Genomic DNA, 14344 nt, shown 5'->3' with positions numbered 1-14344 from the left:
ACCACAACAATATAACAAGTGTCAACACAGTGTCGGTTAGACTCATGTCTATCAAGATTGCCATGTAATAGCTATTCACTGCCAATGTACGGAGAATGTTGTAATTATTAGCACTTGCAGGCTGACACAGAACGCAAATATCTATTATACTGCGACTACAACAGAGAATGATATAGATGTTGATTCCCAAAGGGAACCTGAAATATTTGTCTCGAATGAGTAAATTTATAATACCAATATAAATGGTCTGTTACTGGACATTATAAATTTTCCAGCTAACTCATTCCTGGTTACCAGCGTTTCGCCCCCCAACTGATGAGCCCAACTTAGCACACTGGGGCAAAATGCTCGCAACCATGAATGAGTTAGCTGGAAAAATTATAATGTCCAATAGGGGACCATTTATATTGGTATTACATAGAGAATGTCGTAATTATTAGCACTTGTAGACCGACGCATAAAACAAATATGTACTATACCACAGCTAAACTGGGAATGTCGTAATTATTAGCACTATTGGTATGATTTCAAAATATCAATATGAGGGCGCTGTCAACTAGATCTATACTAAGCAAACTAGAATGAAACATTTAAGTCAGCCACTGTCACCTTCTACAGTGATACTAACTGGAACCAGATATAGGTTACAAAAACAATACAATGACCCTCATATTTTAGCCTGCCTGGTGGCCATGACTGTTAAGGTCTGATTCAAGTCCCACTGGTGGAAAAAAATGCCACCATCACAACATCAGCTGGCAGGGTAGAAGAGGTGGTGGTATCACCAGATTGCGTGTCAAAAGCCTGAATTCAATTCCAAACCTCTCAGCAGCGGGGGCATATGATGCCATCAATGGTGATTTGTCCATTGGATGGGGATGTTAAGCCTTAAACAGACCTCTTGGTGTTGTCTGACGAGAGCAGGCTATGTGCCGACACTTGGTTTCACCGTCTCCCTACCTCATCATTACCACCATCTACCCAGACATGCAGGTCAACCGTGGTTGTATCCAGCACCTCTGCTGTTGCTCTGAAAACACTGCGACTGTATTCCATGAATGCTAGTTCAGAACTGCTCTTTTCCTGTCATCACTGCGCACGTCCATGGAGAGGGAAGGGCACGTTCATTTGCTCTGTTTCACGGTGGTGCTACAGCAGGCTTACTGCTAATAAAAAATCAACTTATATATCATCAAAGGCAAAGATGAGACTGAAAATATTTCTGAAGAGATTTGGAAGTTTGTGAAAAATGTAATAAATGGAAATATCTCTGTTATTATTCCTCATGCAGTAAAAACACATGAAACATAAATTATCTGTAATTATATTTAGCACAACTATGGAAAATATTCGGAACCAAATTACGATACAGAATATGTTACTGAGTGCTGTAAAGACCAAGAATGGAGTTAGGCAAGGAGATTCATTATCATGCCTTTTGTTCAATATAGCTTTGGAGAAGGTTATTAGAGATGCAGGTATCGACGCAAGGCAAACCATCTTACATAAATCAGTTCAAAGTGATATTAATACAATCGCAAGAACACCAAGAGCAAAGAGAGAAGCTTTCACAAGCTTTGAAAAAGCAATGAGAAAGATGAATTTATACATTAATGAAGGAAAAACTAAGTACATGCCAGTAACCAAGACAGACTACCCTAGTGGAATTACATTCACAGAAATTGGGTCGTATAAGTTTGATGTTGTGCGTAGCTTTACCTACCTTGGATCAGAAGTTAATTCCAAGAACAATGTTAGTTCTGAAATACAAAAACTTATACTGTCTGCTAAGAAGTGCTATCATGGCCTCAGAAAGCATCTGAAGTCTAAGCTGCTGTTCAGGAAACTAAAGTCCTGATGTATAAAGTTTTACTAAGCCTGTATTAACATATGGTGCTGAGACCTGAACACACTCAAAATCTGATGAAGGACAGCTTGGTATATTTGGAAGAAGGATTTTGAGGCAAATTTTTGGGCCAGTGGAGGGAAACAGTATCTGGAGAAGAAGATATAATAATGAATTGTATCATTTATATAATGAACCAGACATTGTGAATTGCATAAAGATCAGAAGGTTGGACTGGGCAGGACATGTGCTACGTGCTAATGACAGAATGATAAAGAAGATATTTAATGCAGTACCACATGGAACCAGGAAAGTTGGCAGACCAAAGTTAAGGTGGGAAGAAGGGGTGAGAGAGGATGTAGAAGTAATTGGAATCAAGAATTGGAGGAAGTCTGCATTTAATAGGAAAGAATGGGGAAAACTTCAGAATGCCAAGGCCCACAGAGGGCTGCCATGCCAATGATGGTGATGATATTTAGCACAACTTTTATTATATACAGTTTATTGATACAGCTAACACCAACGGACAAATCTGATATTTCCTGTTTTAGCCCCATTTATTGCTAAGCTATGTTCAGTCCGTCAGCGATTCCGCTGGTGGGATCCTCAACAGCTCTGTCATCAGCTGTCATAGATGGCCTAGGCATCACTCAAGAGGCGTACTAGGGAAATGAGGAGTGAGGTAGTTTCCCGTTGCTTTCCTCACCGAGCCAGAGTTGCTATTACATATCAGTCTGCCAAGCCCACTGAAATGCATACAGTACACCAACCGACCCTATGAGCAACATTTTCACACCATTCATAGCAGGGACTGGCTGCATAAGGATTGGCATTACTAGCATCGCTCATACCTCAGTCACTTTCATATTGTCAAAGCCAAGGATAAGACAGAGGCAGATCTATGAAAGCAACAAAATTGCTCTAGCCTATACCAGAAGACATAGTGCACTGTAAACAACAGGTCCTGCCAGCAAAGGCATAAGCCATGTATACTAATCAAATAATATACACTTCAAAAGAAGTTTGGAATATTGTGGGATTAAGCTAGTTATGTGATAGGGCATGTATAGTTGTAAGTGGTAGAGAGCACTGTATACCTACAAGTAATTCAACTGCTTGTTTACAATACAGAAGATGTTGCCTGTATTGAGCCTGGGGTGAACTATACCATTTCAAGTGAAGGAATGGCAATAGCGTATAAAGCGCAGTATGAGCTTCAGTTAGTGTGTATATTTCATACGCAATGCATATTTCCCAGTTTGACTGAGCCAGAATTGTGGCATTGATTCAGGGTGGACATATACAAGCAGCAGTATCACACATCGTAGGGGGTTACCCAACGTGCAGTGTCAAAAACATTATTATTATTTATTATTATTATTATTATTATTATTAATCACAAACAGTCGTATCAGCACACTATTTTAATACATAACTGGTTTTCAGACTCTAAGGTCCATCAACAGTGTTAAAATTATTTACAACATATAAGTCCAGCTGCAGCAGCCAGGCCTTCAACAGCACTCCATTTGAACTTATTTTCAATTTGATGACACACTCATGTGGACTTAAATGTTGTAAATAATTTTAACACTGATGATGGACCTTACCAAAAACCGGTTATGGATTAAAATAGTATGCCGATATGACTATTTGTAATTAATAATAAATATTATCATCAGCACTGTTTACTAAAATGGCCTTGATATCTTATAAGGAGACCGATGATGTGAAGACTGACCGAGGGCGACAATGCCATGTCAAGATCGGAGTATCCACATAACAGCGCAGAGGAGACCAACTTTGACTGCTAAACTGGGGTCTGTGTTCCCGCACAAACCATACGTAATCGGCTGCGCAGTGCCCAATTAAGGTCATTTCGACCGATCTGACATGTTACACCAGACAATCGCCATAGTGCTGAGAGACAATGGACCATCCAACATCTTAATTGGGTGTTGGATGAATAGCGTAATGTCATGTTTGCAGATGAAACACTGATATCACTTAGGCCAGATATACAATGACAAAGGGAGTGGGGATGTAAAGGATGTGGTGGAGAGTATCAGCATTTTCAAGAGGTGTGTATATTTGAAGGTGGTGGTGTTTTGGGCTGGGATTTGCTTGGCCGTCGTACACTTTTGATACCAATTCGATGGATGTTAACTGCCCAGAGGTATACCGATGAAATTCTTTAACTATTTGTACAAACCCTTTAGGGATGAATATGATGCTGAATTCGTTTTCATTGATGACAATACTCTCCCTCATCAAAGTGCATCAGCCAGGAACTTCATGGGAGAGGTGGGTATCAAGCATATGAATTGGCATGAACTCCACAGTCACTCCCAGGCCTCATTGGAGTTAGCAGTACGGAATGGGACTTTCTTCCTCAAGATGACATCAATGTACTGATCGCAAGGAAACCACAGTGTGCCAGAGATCTGAACAATACCAGAGCAGGCCCTGAATGGTTGGAGTTGTTCACCTTGCCGTGTGGCAATCAGGGAACAAACTAACAGTAGCAAATGACTTAAAACATGTTGGAGCCGCACACCTCACTGTTCACCGGGAATCAAATTGGTTTGATATTTCAGGCTGCAGCTGCCTGGAACTAGCAACGTGATTGGTTCTCTCAAGGTCATCATACTGTCCGCTCTATGCGATGTCTCGCTGTTGTGGAATCGCTGGTCGTGCTGACGTGCTGTGTTGTAGCCCTGTCCCCATGAATAAGGAGCAATTAATTAGTGAAATTTTCCGAAAGACTGCTACATGGAACGAGCATCACAAATCGCATCATAATAGATGACTTACTTGACTTGTATCCTGTGTCTCCCTTTCGGAGCAAAGGGCTGCAACAAAAGTCCTCCATCGGTTCCATCTCCTGGCAATCAGCTGTAAGTCTGACCAGGATTTGCCATCCTACCTCATCTCTTCCTCCATACTTCTCCACGTCATCCTTGGTTTTCCTCTTTTTCTTGCTCCTTGCAGATTCAATCCAAGTGCTTCTTTCTTGATGACATCCTCCTTTCTCAGACAATGACCTATCCATCCCCATTTTCTCCTTTTTATCTGCTATCATAATAGATACGTTCTAGATAAATATTGGGGAGAGGTTGCTGCCAATTGTAGCATCACAAGTTAGTGTACAATTTTTTGGATTTTAGGTTCTATTAGGTTTCAGATGTAATTAAACATCAACTGAGACATTCTTAAATATTCATAAAATCTGTCTGGGTACATTTTAAGCTGTTGATACAATTTATAGAACTCTCCTTGTTTGGTTCATTCCTCACTGACTGGATGTATGCTATATTTTCTTCTCATACTGGAAAGTAACCAGCATTTTACTGCATTACTTGTAGATAAAACACTATCACTGTCAGAGTCTGTAAGCATCTCTGTATTATTATGTTAGTACAGTTCCCCTGCAGTGTTCTCTGAAAGGAGCTCGCTCACTGAATATTACTACTCAGTGCATTAAACAGCAGGAAGTGAGGCGACGAAAAATGTTTCAAAATGTTCTGCTGATTATAAGCTATAAATTTCATTTCTATTCCGTATTGAAGTGCAGTTATAAGAAATAAATTCTCCTCCAGGTCATCCTTGGTCTTCCTCTTTTTCTTGTTCCTTGCGGATTCCATCCAAGTGCTTCTTTCTTGATGGCATCCTCCTTTCCCAGACAATGACCTATCCATAGTATTACATCAGTCTTGGGACCAGTTTCAGCCACTCAGTGGCCATTTTTAGCCAAATAAAAATTAAACAGATTATGCGATTATGAAAACATATGCATACCAGACAAAGACAATGTTGCAGGAATAATTATAACATTAAAATATATATAATAACAAAAATTATGGCTATGACCTTCTTGTCAGTTGACTTAGGACCTCAGGCACCAGGCGAGCTGGCCGTGTGGTTAGGGGCGTGCAGCTGCAAGCTTGCATCTGGGAGATAGTGGGTTCGAATCCCACTGTCGGCACCCCTGAAGATGGTTTTCCATGGTTTCCCATTTTCACACCAGGCAAATGCCGGCGCTGTACTTTAATTAAGGCCATGGCTGCTTCCTTCCCACTCCTAGCCCTTTCCTATCCCATCGTCGTCATAAGACCTGTCCGTGTCGGTGCGATGTAAAGTAACTAGCAAAGGACCGCAGGCAAAGAAGTAAATCTGGAAATGATAGCCAGAATTACGAATGAATAATGAATGAACATACAGAAACGAAATTAAAAAGGAGAAAAATTATTTATGAGACTTACAGACTTACCTCTATAGTGGCTGAAGATGGCCACTAAGTTGCTGAAACCAGTCCCAAGACTGAAGTAATATTAATTACTTGATATATTGTATTGAGAATGAGGACTTTCTTGTCAATTTCTTACTAGCAAGATACCCGTGCTTCGCTACAGTATTATACTGAAATTTATAATTGAATGCTTATCGTTTTATATATAACCCGCCTATATTTACGATCCAACTCATTTTCTGAGAGATTCCGCCAAAATTTGCGATCTGACTCATTTTCTGAGAGATTAAGGCAACATTCCTCCCACTTTTCGATCTTTTTTTTTTTTCCAGCAATCGATTTTGTACTTCCCGGGCTAGGTCTAGGTATTCCACCCGGTCAGTTGGGTCCCTAAATCTTTGCCATCTTTTCCTATAAGCATTTTAAATATGGATCAAATCCTTGAGGAGATCCGGCGTGGTGTCATCTTAGGTGCCTTGGCGGTACTGAACCCGCGGCCGGACTGCAATCGTAGTCATTACCCGTCCAGGACCCGTTTCCAGCACGTCCGCACATTTTGATGACGGTCCAGAACATTATTATTATTATTATTATTATTATTATTATTATTATTATTATTATTATTATTATTATTATTGATGTTCTGGACCCCACAGCAAGATGCAAGACCTCTACTTGGCGGTAAATTACATCTGCTGCCATTGTCATTGATGACAATATGACCAGCACCATTGTCGCCCGTAGGCAAGTAAAGTACGTAGGACTTCTGGCAATACGAATGACATACTTCCGAGCATTATTGACCTTATTATAGAGGTGAACAACTGCACGGTCAATCTTATACCTATCGTTTATTTCAAATGTGTTTAAATTTGTATTTATATGCCAGAAGAATTTACTGTAATCTAAGAAGGTCCTCCAAAGGAAAAGATGGCTCTTGAAAACGAACCCAGGAAAAATTAAAAATGATCGGTTTATGATCAGAATAAGTACATTGAAAATCCACAGCCTGTTTCCAGTCATTCAAACGGGTCAGGAATGGAATGAATAAGCCCCCAGCTAGCAGTGAGGATAGGAATTGTGCCGGCTGTCGAAGCCTGTCGCACTCCTCTGGGGCAATGATTAATGAATGACAAATATGAATGATGACAGGGAAAACCGGAGTACCCGGAGAAAAACATGTCCCGCCTCCGCTTTGTCCAGCTCAAATCTCACATGGAGTGACCGGGATTTGAACCACGAAACCCAGCGGTGAGAGGCCAGCGTGCTGCTGCCTGAACCAAGGAAGCTCCTTATAAGTACATTAGGAACAGTAAAATCAATTGGTCTCACCTCCGTTTTCACCCCACCGCGGTTAAGTTGATTAACCCTCCCCCCCCCCCCAAAAAAAGGAAGGCGTGTTTCTTTATGTTTAAAGGAGATTCCAAATACCAATGTTCACGAGTGTTACTTTCAGTTTTGAGATATAAGTATTCCCATAAAAATAATTCACTTTTTTTTTTCACTTACTTTCACACTCCCCCACCCCTTAAGTGAATTTTCCAGCAAAAAGTATTTATTTGTTTCTTTAGTAGTAAAGGATCTTCTAAATACTGATTATCTTCAGTTTTTGAGATATGTGTCCTCATGAAACGAATTCAACTCCCCCCCCCCCCAAACGCGTCATTTTATTTTTTAAAGAAGATCTAAATACCAATTTTCACGTCTGTAACAACTTTAGTTTTTATTAAATGTAAGTATCCTAATACAATTAATTAAATTAATTTTTCAATTTTTCACCCCCCCCCCCTCCCTTTATTGGATTTTCTGAGAATACCTGTTTCTTTACTTTAACAGGAACAAACAAAAAACAAAAACATACGTGTTTCTTTATTTTTAAAGGAGATACCAAATACCAATTTTTATTACTCTAAACCTTAAAGTTTTTGAGATATAGATAATCTCATTTTAAAAATTAATCCCCATTTTCACCCCCTTAGCGACGGAATATCCAAAAATCCTCCCTTAGCGAGCATCTACATGTTAATATGAATGTATCCCCAAAATTTCATTTCACTACGTCCAGTAGTTTCGGCTCGGCGATGGTCAGTCGGTCGGTCGGTCGGTCAGTCGATCAGGAGAAGTTCTTTTATATATATATAGAAAATGTGAGTTTTAAAAATTTACATTTCCAGGTAATCTCTGTCTGTGATACAATAAACAACATTCTGTAACTTAATTTTTGCATTGCATCTTTGATGTTCCAAACTTTTGTTTCTGGAGTGTATGTATCGACTAGTGCACACCCCAGCTATCCCTAAACTTAAATACCAATTTTCAAGAAAGTATCTTTAGCCGTTCTCCCGTGATGTTGCCACAAACAGAGAGACAAACAAAAATTGAACTGATGGGCGTGTTTTGGCCTTGACCGGACCTGCTTCGTCTCTTCGTCGCCATTCCATGCTTGCTTGCTTTGACTCTGGAGTGTAATGATGCACCCAAGTTTCATCACAAGTCACAATACGACGCAAGAAATCCTCTCCTTCCTCCTCGTAGCGACACAGGAGTCTCTGACAAACTTCCTGGTGTAGAGTTTTTTGTTCCTGGTTGAAGAGACGAGGAACCCACCTGGCAGGCAATTTTCTGAAATGGAGGTCATCATGGATGATGGTTTGAACACTTCCGTAAATTATTCCTATGGTTAAAACAATTTGTGAAATATTTATTCACCAATCTTCACTAATAATGACACGAGTGGCAACAATGTTACGTGCAGTGCTGCTTGTCTGCAGTCTCTTTCATGAGGTTCATTTTCCACTGCTTTTCTTCGTGCCACAAATTTTTTAGCCCACTCATATACTCAAGTCTGCATAAGTGTTTTCTTCCCCAAACTGTGCGCGGAGCCGCCTCAAAATTTCGGAAGGTTTGGTGCCCTCTATTGCGAGAAATTTTATAATGCACTGCGCAACAGACGTGTGCACCTCTTGCTTGCTTATGGAGTACTGAAGCAGCCCAGCTCTCCACCGGCGTTCGCGCACACAAACCGCTTCTCCAGAAACCTCCGCCAACATCCTGGCAAAGCCCTGCCTCAGAATATTACAAACAGCAACGGTACATTCAAATTCCCGTTTATATTTGATCCGTCTTCGTACTTTCAAATTTTGTATATCTAATACAAGATAAAAATGAGATGTGAGGCAATATCTGAAGTGCAGAAATATAAGTAATTTCTATAGATATTATAATTTGGTGGCTTTGACTTACCGCGAGGCAGGTCCACAAATGCATCTATAATGAGACGACTTTCACAGATGTCGGTAACACAGTCTTTCTGGAATGTGGCAGTAAATGTCTTGGCTGCTTGTTGCTGGTTCAAGATGGGGAAGTTGTCTATAGAAGGCAGAGGTTCTCCCGGCCTTACCTGGCGAGGTTCACGTTGGACCAACTTGTACGTCAAACGGAACTTGATTGGAGACTGGATATCCGTTGTGTTTTCCTATAACATATAGAGTGAACAGGTTGTAATACTAAAAAATTACAGTAGAGACCAGATTACCTAATATTTCCTGTTATTTTTCAGTTGTTGCTGTGGTGGAATTTTTTAATTATCTCAAGCTCTGTATGCATTTGACAAGCTTTAATCCTTTTTCAGGACTTTCAGCCATGGTGCAATTATGAATCTATTTATGTTTAATCAATTACTCAATAGCCCTTGCCAAGATGAAATGACAGGGGCTAGTGGAAAGCTGTTCTTGATTTACTCTTCCTACAGGTGGTGGGACTAGCTTACAGTATTTTTTAAATACTCAAGATTAGTTCATTGGATACACAAACGGGTGCATTTCGAGTTCATCTGCAGCTCGACTTCATTCAAATTCAATAATCAAAATTGATTAAGTTTCCTGAGCTTCCAGTGGCAATTGATAAATGGCAGGAAGGGGAAACCACAGAAGATTGATACAACACAAGGAATGTGTATCTAACACAATCGGTTTCTCAATTCTAACAGAATGGTAAGACACATTGTCCATAACAATTACTGCACTGACTTCAAGGCAAGAAAGAACATTCACACACTGTCTGCAAATACACCCACATTCACTTCCTCATGATAGTTTATCATGGAAACACAGTAACCCTCTCTTTCCACAAAATCTTTCCCACTGCCAATATAAGTTATTATCAAATGTTTCCCCTTCCCCAAAGGATTACTTAAGCTGCTAGATAATCACTTCAATAATGCATCCTTACTAGATTTGATGGATATTGTACCACTCCATACTTTCAACAGGTATCATACCAAGGTATCATGTAAATCTCCCAAAACATTCTAATTTGATGCAAATAAAGTCTTCCCCACAAAACTACAGTATTTAGTCCTTTGCAATAAGCTGTGATTAATGGCTACATAATACACACACAAAATCAGAAATTTTTAAAAGTCTATAAAGTGTTGCATTGCTGATCAAAGACTGTAAGATCCTGTCGATTGCTGGCACTTCATTTCTGAATGAAACTTCTTAAAGTTTTTGCTGAACTGTGTCATTGTAAAAAGATCATACCTCTCCAATAACTTCACTTCATTGCATTCCCTCTTTGGTGAAACAATTGTTCCTGTGGCTTTAAGTCCTTTCTAGCACAATAAGTACTAGTCCTGGAAATGCCAGTAACTCCAGGCAAAAACTAAATCACATTCAAGAGTACAACCAGGATTTGTGCCACTAAACTTCTTCAAAATGTTAAGAATAAACTGCTTTTTCCCACTTTTCAATGCTTTTCCCTTATGTTTTATGTGGATAGGAATGGGAACGATCCATCTTCACTTTACTCTGCATGGAACTTTAATAAAAGATTATGTAACTTACTTCTTGGACCTCTCATGGGATCGACAAGATAATACACTGACTCTGAATTTGTATTTGTTGAATGATGTTCACGTAGGAGAAGTGATAAGAAAGAACAATTTTGTCACCTGCACAAAGAATTTTGGATCCAATATCCTATCACCATTTGTACCAAACTATTGATTAAGAAGAAGACTCGTATAGGATGGGACAGTTGATGAGAAGTCCAAAGATGAGTTTCTGGCCTAGATAAAGGATATCACGATTTCTCACTGGTTTGGAAGAAGTGACCCTGTGTAAATCCATATTTTCTGTGATGCCAGTCAACTTGCCAATGCTGCGGCAGTATTGGAGTACAACTTCTTAATCATCTAAGACAAAACTTCTGGATCATCGGTGGAAGAAGAAGAGCAGTTAGGGAAACCATAAGGTCATTTACTCTGACAATGGTACTAATTTCTTGGGGGTGGATAACGCTCTCAAATGGTGACTGGGAAATTATTTCAAAACACAATTCAGTGGAACATGTGACTTAAATGTTTAGCTCCCTAATGCTCTTTGGTGGGCAAATTTCTGGGAGAGGTTAATACATGTAATCAAACCGCTTCTGAAATGAGTTTTGGGTAAAGCTTGTCCAACTTGCCAGAGGCTTGACGGACAACATGCTGAAGTTGCTCTGGTCCCTTTGCCCCTGAACAGCATACAGGAAACATGGGAAATATTTCAAAACACAATTCAGTGGAACATGTGACTTGAATGTTTAGCTCCGTAATGCTTTCTGGTGGGCAAACTTCTGGGAGAGAATAATACATGTAATCAAACTGCTACTGAAATGAGTTTTGGGTAAAGCTTGTCTAACTTGCCAAGAGATGCTTAACCATCTCTGCAGTGTAGAAGCCATCATTAACTGAAGAACACTAACATAACATCATCTTCTGAACATGGAATTATAAAAAGAGAAGGAGTATCTGGGACTTTTGGCAGACGGTAAACCAAGCCAAGTGATAGGTATGAATTTGGCAGGTACTCTATTCCTGAGAGATGAAAATAAAGCAAGGACTGTGATTTTCACCTGTGCAGTGTATTGTGCCATACATCTGGAAATGATTACTTCTCTCCCCACTGCAGCTTTCCTTTAAGCTTCCCAGCGTTTTCTTTTTTAGCTCGCAGAGGACATACCTCTGTCATTTACTCTGACAATGGTACTAATTTCATGGGGGTGGATAACGCTCTCAAATGGTGACTGGGAAATTATTTCAAAACACAATTCAGTAGAACATGTGACTTAAATGTTTAGCTCCGTAATGCTCTTTGGTGGGCAAATTTCTGGGAGAGGTTAATACATGTAATCAAACCGCTTCTGAAATGAGTTTTGGGTAAAGCTTGTCTAACTTGCCAAGAGATGCTTAACCATCTCTGCAGTGTAGAAGCCACCATTAACTGAAGACCACTAACATATCTTACATATGGATGTGAAGATGTTAAGTCCACTCACCCATGCCTGCCTCCCACAAAAAAAATTAAGGACTCCGGAGTTCCAGAAAGTGATGTGTTGGATGCTAGAAGCCTGAATTGATGAAATCATCATCTTCTGAACCTAAGGATGGAATTAAAAAAGAGAAGTCCAGTGGGACTTAGTAAATCAAGTCATTGATCATCTCCTTTCTTAAAGATAGGTGACATTGTCCTAGTCTGGTCAGATGGCTCCAAGAGGATGGACTGGCCCCTGAGGAACATTTTCTAGTAGTTTCCTGGATCTGATGACATTAAAAACTTGCAAGAATTGTTATGTCGAAAGGAGAACTTCTGAGACCCATACAGAGACTACACCCACCAGCACTCCCTGTCCCCTGAAGACCGATTTGAATAGGAAAATAGCTGTTGTTCATAAAAGCTGACTGGAACTGAAGTTCAACTCCGGAAGACCACACGTTCTGATAGAGTTGTCAACGTCCAATCAAGATATGTGGATTAGTTCACGATATCCTTCCTCAGCGGTAAAAGGATGTGATGGACAAACTTACAGCTGGCAGTGTTTTGTTAGTGCTCTTTTGTTTATGTTTTAAAAAAATGATGTAACCGTGAATGCAGGTGTGTTCTGTGCTGTCGAGTGGTTTTCACAGAGGTGTATCATGCTTGTGTCTCTTTTTTTATTATTATTGTGCTTTTACGGCTGCATTGGACCACAGTAGTCAATTTCTGTCCGGTCATCTATGATGTTTTATGTTTTTTTTTTTTCTTTTCTGTTCTTCCAGTATTTCTTCATTCTATCTGATCTTTGTTGTCGTTCTTCTTCTGAAAATACCCTTTTAGTTGTTTCTCATTTATCACATTTTGGTAGGAATCTAATTTTACTACTCTTCAATTTATTTACTTTGTTTCATTTATTCTTTAAATCTTCCAGTGTTATGTCCAATTCTTTCATTTCTCTTATCCAGACAGGTTGTTGCTTTTGTTTCCAAAGCTTTTCCATAATTCTGCATATTAACCTGTTTTGAGGTGTTCTCAACAGATGACCAAAGAATGGTATTCTCTTCTTTCTTATGAAATCCGTTATAGGTTCTATTTCCTGATATACTGCTGAATTTGGGATGATAAGCCATTCTCCTTCTTTTTGGCACTTCTTATTAATGCACGTTCTTACTATTCTTCTTTCTATTTTTAAAATTTTGTCTATGTTATTCTTTTGCTTTAGTTTAAATAATGTTTCACATCCATAAGTTATTTCAGGTTGGACTACAGTCTTATAATGTTTCAATTTTGTATTTATTGACAAACATTTCTTATTGTATGAATTTCTGATTACTTTTTGGGCTCTGGATAATTTATTCATTCTCTCTGTCCAAGAAATTTTTTCATTTAAATTGTACGTTATAGTTTCTCCAAGGTATTTAAACTGTTTTACAATTTCTATTTCTTTCCCACATATCAGAACACTGCTTATCAGAACATTCTTTTATGATCAAAATAAATGGTTTTATCATTTTCTTAGTGATATCTCAGTTTTATGTTTTGCAACATTAAGCATTTTTCTATAACACATTTTATTTTATTTACAACTTGCTTTACGTCACACGGACACAGATAGGTCTTGTGGCAACAATGGAATAGGAAAGGCCTAGGAGTGGGAAGGAAGCGGCCGTGGCTTTATTAAGGTACAGCCCCAGCATTTACCTGGTGTGAAAGTGGGAAACCATGGAAATCCATATTCAAGGCTGCTGACAGTGGGGTTCGAACCCACTATCTCTTGGATGCAAGCTCAGAGCTGTGCGCCCCTAACCACACAGCCAACTTGGCCGGTTATAACACATTTTAAAGGCATGTATTCTCTTTCTTTCTGCAGCATGTTATCGTCCATGTTTCACTACCACGTAGTGCCACGTTCCACACAAATACTTTCAGAAACAACAGTCTGACATGTATGTT

General features: G+C 39.4%; 1 protein-coding gene across 3 annotated transcripts in view; it reads right to left on the bottom strand.

Annotated features, from left to right (window-relative positions):
• mew (multiple edematous wings) overlaps positions 1-14344 on the bottom strand; it is a 288348-nt gene that overhangs the window by 45353 nt on the left and 228651 nt on the right. For all 3 annotated transcript variants that reach the window (XM_067146993.2, XM_067146995.2, XM_068227565.1), the window contains one exon: positions 9339-9570. In XM_067146993.2, coding sequence (XP_067003094.1) covers positions 9339-9570 — 232 coding nt within the window. The remainder of the gene's footprint in view (positions 1-9338; positions 9571-14344) is intronic.

The sequence above is a fragment of the Anabrus simplex genome, chromosome 5, assembly GCF_040414725.1.
Source record: "Anabrus simplex isolate iqAnaSimp1 chromosome 5, ASM4041472v1, whole genome shotgun sequence".
NCBI classification, from domain to species: Eukaryota; Metazoa; Arthropoda; class Insecta; order Orthoptera; family Tettigoniidae; genus Anabrus; species Anabrus simplex.
Note: the sequence above shows the minus strand (reverse complement) of the source record. Positions and strands in the feature narration are given on the sequence as shown.